General features: G+C 43.9%; 1 protein-coding gene and 1 pseudogene across 1 annotated transcript; both read right to left on the bottom strand.

Annotated features, from left to right (window-relative positions):
- Nucleotides 1-1,051: 1,051 nt before the first annotated feature.
- LOC136459199 (subtilisin-like protease SBT3.9) lies at nucleotides 1,052-9,806 on the bottom strand. The gene is made up of 11 exons (XM_066459082.1): nucleotides 9,716-9,806; nucleotides 9,523-9,614; nucleotides 9,232-9,329; nucleotides 8,067-8,221; nucleotide 6,133; nucleotides 2,656-3,278; nucleotides 2,506-2,576; nucleotides 2,181-2,417; nucleotides 1,964-2,081; nucleotides 1,709-1,880; nucleotides 1,052-1,629 (listed from the first exon to the last, which is right to left on the bottom strand). Exons 1-11 carry the CDS (start codon nucleotides 9,803-9,805, stop codon nucleotides 1,088-1,090), a joined length of 2,199 nt encoding a protein of 732 aa, XP_066315179.1. The 5' UTR covers nucleotide 9,806; the 3' UTR covers nucleotides 1,052-1,087.
- Nucleotides 4,051-5,965, bottom strand: LOC136457300 (uncharacterized; annotated as a pseudogene).
- Nucleotides 9,807-11,580: the final 1,774 nt, after the last annotated feature.

Raw genomic sequence — 11,580 nt, 5'->3', positions numbered from 1 at the left:
AGCTTTGGTTCCTAAAGCCATGGATCATGGATGATGGGTTCCATCTAGCGATTGGTTTGTGTCATCCGATCGTGTTGTTTCCCTCAGGGCAAGGCCAAGCAGAACTTGGGGCTTCTCTGCAGAATGCCTGTGCTTGTTTGTTCACATCTGTAGTGTTGGCTCCAATCCATTGGTGGGTGCTGGGTTTGTTCTCCTGGCTGGTTGAAATATTCCTCAGGAAATTTCTCTAGCCTGCAGTGCGTTCCACGGCCATCCATATCCAGAGCAGGCTTGTTACTGTGTTTTTCTTGAGGGCAGCTTTATCAAGACCTGCAGCACAGTACCTTGCACCAACGTTTTTGGCGCGCACCCTTCCATTGTGGTAGTATTACTATTTCAAGGCATCCATGATCCTTGCAGCTTCTCTGCATCAATTATCTTAAGTACATCCAAAGGGTTATGCACTTGTGTTTGAAATGACTTGTTTTTGCCAAACAATTACATTTGTAATCGACTACCAGTATCATTTATCCAAGAAAACAAGCCTTCTCCATGATTACTACTCTGCCGATTGCCGAATGATTCTAGTAGTAAGCTAGTAGCTAGGTGGTTGATGGTTTTAGAGATTAAGGTTGCTACTGCTGATTTTGAGTACTCCCTCCACGTTGCAATTCTCTAATTGTGGGGAAAGGGGGGAAATCCAAAACATTTGTTTTGGTGGGACCAAATCATTAGGCTAAGCTGTTGCAATAGTACACAAATTACAAACTATATCCTCAATGAAAAGTGTGTTTGTAACAGAACATCTATACTTTCACGTAGTTATTAGAGTTGTATATTAAACACAAACTAGATTTAGCCCTTACAATAGTGAAGCTGTTTGGCTACATTTGATAAGAAAAACAACTACAAACCACAGTGGAAGTGGCATCTCTTATTTCCCTGTACTATTGCCAAGAACACAATTATATTTCCTTCAGAAAGGAAAATAACCCTCTGATAGTGGAAGTTGCATCTCTTATTTCCCTGTACTATTGCCAAGCACACAATTATATTTCCTTCAGAAAGGAAAATAACCCTGTGATATTTCCTTCATGTTTATCTGTGTTTATGCAACATCTGCATAGGAATCATAAATCGTCATTCGGACTGCTATTGGAATCCGGACTGTCTTTTGGCCACTGTACCATGTAAGGCTGCCAAACGTGTAATCCCCTTGTAACCTCCAGAGAGGTGATAACTTCACTTGAAATGTGTTAACTTTGTTTGTGGCATTGAACGCAAGAACAGATGGCTCAATGTCTATCTTGACTCCGGCTGGGCTCTCTATTGCAGCGTGGTAAACTGCATCGGCCTCACCTACATTTGTGGCTGTTCTTGACACTGTAATCGGCTGCCTCAAATCTGGAATGGAGATGGATGGTAGGTTCAGGTGATACCCAGGTAACATTGTTGCATTGCATCGTACGGATTTCTTGAAGCTGCACCCGAAGAACTTGTTGTAATCATTAGGATCAATGTCGTAAATGAGTCCAGGATCAGCTGCCCTATTTGGGTTTATGTGCCCGGCTCCGTAGTCAAATGGGTCAGCAATCTTCCTAGGAAATCCTTGTGCCAGTATTGGCATGTCACGTGCATCAGTTACAGATGCTTCAGCCATGCAAAAAATGTGTTAGATCAGACAAGCTTCACATGGATTAGAACTAGTGTTCTGAGTTCTGGTTGTTACCTGTTGTCATGATGGCTGATTTTAGTGCAGCCGGGGACCAATTTGGGTGCAATGCCTTCAGCAGCGCTACAATGCCTGACACGTGTGGTGTTGCCATAGATGTCCCTGAGCCAAATATGTATGCATCTTTCATGGCTGCTAAGATGCTAGCTCCTGGTGCTGCGATGTCAGGCTGTTAAGGAAGCAAGACTGCAGTGAGATGACAGGTAATATGGTTCAGTAGCTAGTGAAAGCTACGCTTTCTTGTCTATGTACCTTGATTACTTCAGGGTACTCGATGGATGGACCTCTTGAGGAAAAGCCTGCGATGGTTGGGGCCAGTGTCTCCTTACCAGTAATGGTGCGCGCTGGCTCGATCATAGCCACAGGAGAGCTGCTTAAACTAAAGAGTAAGATTTTACCAGTAAACAGGGTCTTGGCATTCCCAAATGTTAACTGATCAGGAAGGTGGAGATCGAAGAATGCAATTCACCTTGCATCCACCATGTATTTGCCGATTTGAAGGGCAGTGGTCAAGTCCACAAGAACACATGCAATGCCTCCACAATCACCTGTCGCATCGATGATATGCATGGTGTATTCAGCAAAGATGAGACCAGAGCCTCCGGCGTTCAGGACGTTTTCTAGTGCCACTGGGAAAGAATCGGCGGATGCGCAGAGCACAACTTGGCCTCTCACGTCCGTGCCGTTCAAAGAATCGGCGGTGCAGCTAACATGAAAGGAACAGAGCCTGGCCGATCACTTTCGGAAAATTCACACAAATTAAGCAGCGAAGAACAACAAGGGACTTATCGTACAGGCCTCCAAATGCAAGAGGTTTGAAGCTGCTTCCCGTTGAGTTCTTCCCATAGTAGTACAGGGATTGACTCTGCAAAATTAGCAGAGCTTGCTCAAGATCAGCATAGGTATTAAGTCATGAATCGTGAGTTATCGGTTGTGTTTCGTACCACGATCTGTTGCTTGTTTCCCAGCGTTATCATGGTCGGGAACGAACGATCAATCTGGCTCGCCGCGACGGTGATGACCCAGGGAGCAGTGTTCCGAACCACCTGCGACGCCGGCCCAAAGTTCCCCGCGGCGTACACGACGGCGATCCCCTTCTGAACGGCGTGCAGGGCACCAAAAGAGTTCTCCTCGCTGGTGAGGGAGAGTGACAGGACATCTACCCCGTCATGGATGGCGTCGTCGATGGCCGCGAGCAAGGTGGCTGTATTGGCCGCTCCAACCCCGCGGCCGCTGCCCCATACGACCTTGTACACCGCGATGCGGGCCCTGGGCGCGCCGCCGCGCGCCGCGCCCGCTCCAAGGCCGTGGAAGCTAGCCGCGTCCATGACGGATCCCGCCGCGGTGGACGCCGTGTGCGTGCCGTGGCCGTTGGCGTCCCGAGGCGACAGGTAGTCGATCTTGAGTTCTTCCTCGGCCACGCCCGCGCTGTAGAAGCGCGCGCCGATGATCTTGCGGCTGCAGTTGTTGCTGCCCCAGCCCTCTCCGACCTGGCACACGCCTTTCCACCGTGACGGTACCGGCCCGTATCCTTCGTCGCTGAAGCTCCTTGACTCCGGGCAGATACCTGCAGCAAGTGCACCGTATACAGATAAGCCAGGATCATTGTGTTACTCCAGTATCAACAACCATTGGCGCCGGAAAGACATGCATGTCATGTGATGTGCCTGCGGTGATGCTACGCGTCTTACCTCCCACACGAGCACATCGTCGGACGCTTCCACAGGCCCACCATCTCGTTACTTTTCGTTTTTACCCACCCGCTCGCTCTGCCGCTCCTGCAGGCAGGGCCGTCTCAATAATTTTGAGGACCCTCGTGCAAGCAAGGCACAAACGGCCCGACAATCTAATGTTTTAATACGACGATTCAAATACTGAAATACATAGTACTACTAATAAAAGATAACTTGCAGCATATATTTAGTTCAATAAAAAATGACATTACATCAAATCGAAGAAGCTAAAAGAGCTGTAAGATAACTATTATGGTTACCTCAAATGTAGTGTTTTAGTGCTTTTTAAGAAACCGCCTTCGGGCATTTCTTGATGCAAAATCTTCAATAACAATATCGAGATCAATTTTATCCAAAATATCCTTCTCAATGCTGCACATAGCCAAGCCATTTAATCTTTCTTGTAGCATAGTTGATCTCAAACAATTTTTCAATAGCTTCAATTTAGAGAAGCTTCTTTCGGCTGATGCTACTGTCACAGGAACAGTTAAGAGAATCCGATATGCAATAGAGACATTTGGATAGCAATCTAAATCTTTAACAAAGTGAAGAATCTCAAGTGCTGACATTAATTTATCTGGCAAAGTAACTTACAACACTTTCAATTCAGAGAAAAAAATCATCTAACTCAACAGCAGACTTGTTGTCATGAGAAAATTTGTTTACAAAAGTGGTGCAACACTTTTGTAGATCAGTAGCATCCAAGGACTTCAGATTTTCCGAGTTGAACAAGAAACCAAATATTTCTTCAAATTTCTTTAGCTGATCAAATCGACTGGTCAATGAAACAATTGCATGATCAACAATAACTAGGAAGTACTCTTCTTTGAAGGAATGTATAGCTGAACGTTGTAATTCTTCGGTTTCATCATTTTGTTCATCAAAATGCTTCTTTCTTTTACCTTGACGTTTTGTAGGAAATGTTGGCTCTACATCCATACTAAATGCAATGGATTTTGCAGTCTCAATGCTAGCACTGAAGCCTGTATCTCTGTAGTCCTGGAAATATGTTATGACCCCATCAATCTGTTTAAGAGTACCATCCAAGGACACAATCGGAGATTGCAACTTTTTGCTCACCATGTTGATAGTAGATAAAATATCATCCCAAATAACCATACCAACTAAAAATTCAAAATTCTCAAGTGCTATTACCAATGATTGAGCATCACTCACTGCTTTTGGGTCATCGGAAGATGTTCTTTCCACCTCCTGCAGAGCTGATCTTATTTGAGGGGCTTGATACCTGATAGGTTGCACACTCTTTATTCGACTCTCCCAACGAGTATCAGACAAGGGCTTGACAGTGAACCTCTCAACATTATCTGTCAAAATTTTCCACCTTTTAGTAGAACGTGAAAACAATGCATATATCCGTTGTATGACACCAAAAAACGAAATAGCTTTTATGCAAGATTTTGCCATATCACAAAGAGTAAGGTTCAGACTGTGACATGCACATGGCATATACAATGCTCTTGGATTAATTTCAAGCACACGTGTCGGCACACCTTGATGTTTTCCCTTCATATTGGAATCATTGTCATACCCTTGACCTCTCACATCATCAATGTTCAAATCAAGAGTCTGCAATGCATCCAACAATACATTAAAAAGCCCCAATCCTGATGTGTCATCAACCTTTAAGAACTCTAGAAAAAATTTCTCTACTCTTGGAATGGCACTTGACATATTAACACAACGCATAATTAGTGTCATTTGTTCTTCATGGCTCACATCTGGGGTACAATCCAAGATAACAGAGAAATACTTGGCATCTTTTATAATCTTTAAGATATGTGTTTTCACAGCATCAGCAAGAATAGCAATTAACTCATTCTGAATACTAGGGCCAAGATAATGATGATAAATCTCACTATTATGAATGCGCCTAATATGTTCTTGCATCACAGGATCAAATTCAGCAATCATTTCTACCGTGGCCAGGAAATTACCATTATTTGGTTGATAAAGTTTTGCATTTGATCCTTGAAAGGCTAGATTTTGTTTAGCAAGAAACTTCACAGCAGAAACTATTCTTACCAGCACTTGTCTCCAACGCTCCTTCTCTTTTGCAATTTCCCGCTGCATTTCATCATCAATTGTTTGATTTTTGCTTAATCTAATCTGAAGATCATTCCATGTATTCATGTTTGTCAAATGCTCCACACTGTTCTCATGCTATTTTAGTTTCACACTCAAGTGCCTCCAATCCCTCACTCCTTCAGATGCAAAATTAGACTTGTTCTGATTTGATTTGAACAACTTGCAGCAAAAACAATAGACCTTGTCCACATGTTTAGAGTAAACCAGCCACTTCCTGTCAACAACTTCACCATTAGTTAACTTTCTAGAGTAATAAACATATGAAAAAATGCCTATTACTAGGATCACTAGGGAATTCTAAATCCATTTCTCTCATAGGCCCTTTCTCAATTAAGATATCCCTTTTGCTATTATCAATATTTTCCCATGTTCTAGGATCAAAGATAGTCGACAGTGAATCTTCTTGTTCATCCATGTTTACATTTTCTGTATCATCCGAAGGCTGCAAATTTTCCTGTAAATTTTCCTCCTCAGTAGCACCTTCATTGGAATCTTGTGCAATTATTGGTTGATCATGTTCCTGCCTCTGATCTTGAATGACTCCGGCATTTCTTGAACTTGAAAAAAACTTATGTATAGCACCCTTTTGTGATTCTTTCGATTGCTCTTCTAGTTTTCTTTTTTTCCTTTTCTCATAACCAGACAAATGTTTTTTTGGCGGCATCTATCATTTACAAAAAAATATTTCAATTAGAATTTAGAAATTATATCCCTACGACTGATAACTGAACTAGAACTGCAAATTGGAAAATGCAATCACTTACTGCTAGGTGCTGGCCACAAAGTCACGGAGTCACGGCCGGAGTCCCTAGTGCCGAACTGACGAACTGAATTGAAAAAAAAGTGATCAGGGACAGGGAGGCTAGAGGATGGAGATGGAGGCCAGACGCCCATACCCGAACATGCTGATCCTGATCGTATATTAGTATGCTATTATAGTATTATCGTATACCTGCTGACGTAGTGACGTGAAGCCGTGAAGGACTGCAGCAGCAGCACAGCAGTACAACACGGCCCTGGCGACGAGCGGACGAGGTCACCGTGCCCGCCGGCCACCGCCCTCAATCCGCCGTGATTCCCGCGAAGAACGCCGTCGCCGTCAACGCAAAGGAAGTCGCGACTCTGATCGCAAATCGGAAGGGTCGCTCGCAAATAGGAAGGGTCGCTGTCATACGAAGCGATCGAGCGCACCAGCAAATGGACTCAGAAAGCCTGTATACTTGTAGTATAGAGGGGTATACTCATGGGCCCCCAACGCCATGGGCCCCCAGCTGTCGCACCCCCTGCACGTACCTTTAAGACGGGCCTGCCTGCAGGCCCACCGCCTCGTTGCTTGCGCTTTTACCATGTCCCTTGCTCTGCTCGCGAGTTTATAAAAAAATCACTCATCCTTATTCATTCTGCTTCCTCCTCCCATGTCGCAGTGCCTTATGGCTGCCCCGTCCTGGATGCTGATGCGTACTCCCCTCACTGCTGTCGCGTGCCCCATCTGCCGCCGTCACTCGCGCTTCTCGCCCCCTTCCATCGCGCGCCACACGCCCAGCCGACCCAAGCCCGGTGCTGGTGGCGCTGGTGCTCGTACGCGCCGCTGGTGCTGGATGCTAGTGATGCTCGTGCGCCGCCACTCGCCGCCGGCTGCCACCTCGACAGCCGGAATTGACCGGCACAGGCGCTCCACCTCCCCTATGTTCCAAATATATGTTTTGTGTTTCAGACGTTTCAGAGGTATATTGCAGTTGTTTCATATGGATGTTGCAAAAGTAGATCGGGGATGTTGCACATGTTGCAAGTGTTTCAGAGACATGTTGCAAGAGTTTATTTAAAATGTTTCATCTGTTTCAGACGTATGTTACAAACGTTTCAGAGGTATATTGCAGTTGTTTCATATGGATGTTGGATATGTTTCACACATATGTTGCAACAGTATGTTCCAAAATGTTTCATTTGTTCCAGTCTTCCGTTGTAGCAAGTGTTTTCATGTTACAAGTGTTATATCTAGATGTTGCATATGTTTTCACATATACCGGTACATCCCGATGTGCCTAAGAGAAATTTGTTTGCAGTACTACCTATGTCTATCTTTTGATCAAATTTATAGAGAAAATTCTAAACATTTAAACGTGTTACATGATGAATCTAATAATATACTTAGTCATATTTCAAACAGAGAAAAGTCAACTTATACAAACTTTGATCAACAAATTATTCACATTATATACAAGTTTAGAATATGAAACTTGTACCAACGGATGTGATTAAAAGTGTTTCTTAGATTGTATTGATTCTTTAGCATGATAATATATAGTAAGAGAAAATAACAGTCAAAACTGATTTTGTTTGACTTTCTCATGACGTTTATCACTCCAGAAAGGAGGGAGTATTTGCTAACATAAACATTGGTAAAAAAAAATTAATAAATTAGGTTAAAACTTAGATAGTTTGACTTTGGATAAAACTAAAACGTAAGTAATTCTAGACGGAAATAGTAGTTTTGTACACTAATATTGATTACTAACCGGTGTCAATAACCCGATGATTACGTCCTCTCCATAGTTGCTTCTCTGGAGAAGCTCACTGGGTATTTGGTGGTTCAGACCAAGAAAGTCCCAGCTTCGAGTGGTCATCGTTGTGTAACTCCTGCTTGGTTCGATACTGATGACTTCTGTAAGCTCTGTTGGATATGGATTTGTTGAAACTGGCGGCTTCAGACAACGTGGGGGAGACAGAGACCCCTGCCCGTCGGACGTCGCCCTTCGGCGGAGGCTCGGGTTAGGCACGATAGGAGGGAGTGTGGTGAGATGGCACGGAAAACTAGGGTTTCATTGATTCGTTCACCAACCAACCATTTACTGTTACAAGTGTTCCCTATTTATAGGGCTCAACTACCACATTCACAGAGTTTGCATTGGTATCCCTCAACTACTACAGTACATTCTTGGGATATTCCTCTACTCGCCTTCCGTCTCGGGGGTAATCTTGCCAGGCCGCCGTCTGGTATTGGGCCCGCATGATCAACCGACCCATCGGGCCTCAAGACTCGGCGATGGGCTTTAGAGCCTCCGCCGTGGGCTTCTGCTCTGTCCGGCCTCAGGATCCGACAATGAGGGCTTTAGGGCCTCCGCCGTGGGTTTCTGCTCTGTCCGGCCTCAGGATCCGACGATGAGCCTTCGGGCCTCCGCCTCTGGGAGTGCCAAAGGCGTGGGCCTCCGGCATCCCAGGATCGCCGATCTCCTGCTTGGGTCTCCGACCCGAGGGGCGGAGACCATGCTAGAGCACCCGCGCAATCCACGAGCGTCCTCGTCCGGTTACCTGCACATACCCAAACAATGTTGGCATTTAATTAGTCTCCTGTCGGGGCGGCCTCCGCCCCATCGGCCGGAGACGCCTTCGATCCAGCCGGGCGGAGACTGCGTCAGGGATGTCGCCCGCAACCTGCAAGCTCAATCTGACCAACCGTTCTCTCTCCCGGTTTTGGAGGCGTGGGAGCACAACCTCCGTTTTGGTAATCAGGTCGGAGACGCCTTCGTAACCTGCTGACTGCGCATGTCTCCGCCACTCGCGGTGGCCATGTTACAACAGGATTAGCGAAGGCAGAAAGGCGCGGTTAGTTTGCTGATATCCCTAGTCTCTACAGGCTACAACTGCTGCAAAGTCTTGAGCCTACAGACGGAAACACCTGACCTGCAAGCTGCTTAGCTTGGTCCTCAGTAAGCATTGCTGCGAAGCCTGAGAAGCCATGCTTGTAGTTGTGGATGATGGAGTCCAAAGTCTCTTCCTTGCTGAAAGTTCAGGAGTTCCACGGATATACAACATACTCGATCTCTTAGCAAGTAAACATCACCTAATAACTATGCAAATCTATGATAGTAAATAATGGAGAACTAGATATAGTTCATCGACCAGGGTTGATAAAAATCAGCAAGTAAAAGGAAATTCATGATCCATAGGGGTCAAATAGGAACTAGAAAGTACCTTCCAAGAACAGTCGTGAGCATATCATGGTGCGAAGCGATTACATCGTTCGGGTGCCCATGTTTCACATCGCCTAGATAGACAATATAAAGCTACAAACACATAGATGAGTAGAATTTTGGATTTAAGAAGCCTTATTTAAGCTATACCATACGATAGCAGTGATGGCTGAACTATTAGCAAGCGTGCCTACCTTGCGAGATCGTCCATTTACTCCCGATAAAAGCACGCAAAAGCAAAGTAGTAGCGCCAGATGGGCACGCGTGGAAGAACAGAGTGCCATGTTTTTTGCCAATATATGTCTCGTTGCACATTATTGAAGTTAATGAGCTGGCATTTATAGACGTGAATGATGTTTTCTATTCTCTTGGCCAGCGACTCAGCGTGTGGGAAGAGTCCGTAACCACTCTCAATCTCATTATCCACAATACGTAGGCATGCCCCATCTCTAAATAAATAAATTAAAAAGTTGTTATAAGTTTGACTAACTTCAGAACACCAATATTTATAACAAAGATTAATATAATTAGATACATGAAACAAAGTTTTCATAGTGCACTTATTTTCCATATGGATATAGATATTATTTCCTAGAAAATTAGTCAAACTTTTTTTTAAAAAAATAACATAGGTAGCTCTAGAAGTTGATTTATTTGGGACCGATGGAGTACCACTTTTCCTTTGATTTTTTTTTAACTTCCAATATTGTTTTGAGGGGTATCTCACTTTCAGTCGCTGACACACTGACACATCCACAAGTGAACGTATCAAAAACCGAAGCACCGATCACTCCCTAGAAAGTTATACTAGTGCATCCCAGCAGGTTTTTGCTACAAACTTTTGTGGTGCTCCTTTTTTTTAACAGCGATTCAACCTATTTGAACTATTATGTTCTAAGTTGAATCAGATGATAACCTTTTCTCACGAGAAAAATCAGATGATAACCTTGTAATTCCCTCAATGGAAAATACTTTGTGAGATAAGATATTTCTACAAGGCACCAAAGTCAAGCGATATCCAGTTGAGGAAAAATATACGTATTTCTACAGAAGAAAGTTGCCTGGGCGCGCGGTTTTGTCATGTGTGACTGTGTGAGCTCGCGCCGCAAGATAATGTTTCAATGAGCAGGTGTGTTCGGGATTGCATCATTGCAATTTAATTTATTCCGGTCCAAGAGATCATTTATTCAGTACATTCTTTCCTCGCAATTGATGCTTCAACTAGTAGACCTGACCGTATAACACATTACATCAGTTCTACCACTTGGCCACTTAAATATGATTCGTCAACTTGCTACTTCGTTTGGCACGAGGTTCCAAATAGCTCTAGCACCTTGACACATTGTACCAAGGAGTCCGAGCTAATAAAACGAAGCCTCGCGGGTCTTATAACCGCTTTCATAGAGAATCCGAAGCAGATGCGAACCAAAGTTCTGCCAAACGGGTTTTATAACCGCTTGTCTCTTGCGGAACCTTGGGAATAACAGCTATCATCAAAGGAGAAGGAAAAACATCAAATGCTATTTGTTTCACCTTGTATTCAGAAGTTTTTGTATTAGATCCAGCATTAACATTTTTTTTGCTAATTAAATTAGTTTGTGTGCTACGATCGATTTCCAAGATAACCGATAGGAGCAAAGCTATCGATTTTGCTTACGACCTAGAGCTACAAATTGCATTGCACTTCTTTGCAAAAGTCAAGGCCTGATTGAGCCTGTCCAGTTTAAAGATTTGATTTGGTCATTTGAGGAGATCATCCGTGCATCATGTGAAGATTGACGCATCCTGATTTCTAAGGTCGTGTATGCAAGACTGAGACAACTGCAACCTACACATACTAGGGCTTGCTTGTTTGGTACGTTGCACTTCTTCAGCAGTATTTTTTAGCGAACGAACAGTGTTTTCCTCTTACAGCATTTCAGCATAAGCCAAATTTCAGCGAAACAAACGGGCAAGTTTTTTTACTTTTAGCTCAAAAGCAGTTTTTTCTAGCCTTTGGCTTCTAACTGTTGACTTTTTTTTATTGATTTTTATAATAAATTTTAGCTCCTCAGGAAAA

The sequence above is a fragment of the Miscanthus floridulus genome, chromosome 6 (genome assembly GCF_019320115.1).
Source record: "Miscanthus floridulus cultivar M001 chromosome 6, ASM1932011v1, whole genome shotgun sequence".
Lineage (NCBI taxonomy): Eukaryota > Viridiplantae > Streptophyta > Magnoliopsida > Poales > Poaceae > Miscanthus > Miscanthus floridulus.
This window is presented reverse-complemented; position numbering and strand designations above follow the sequence as displayed.

What these genes read in the sequence shown, in the direction of transcription:
- LOC136459199 (XM_066459082.1), bottom strand. Translation starts at nt 9,805, where the DNA reads ATGGCACTCTGTTCTTCCACGCGTGCCCATCTGGCGCTACTACTTTGC. An exon ending in GAAACAAGCAACAGATCGTG is followed by an intron (nt 2,577 to 2,655) that starts GTACGAAACACA and finishes CTAATTTTGCAG; the next exon opens with AGTCAATCCCTGTACTACTA. An exon ending in ATCAGCCATCATGACAACAG is followed by an intron (nt 1,630 to 1,708) that starts GTAACAACCAGA and finishes GCATGGCTGAAG; the next exon opens with CATCTGTAACTGATGCACGT.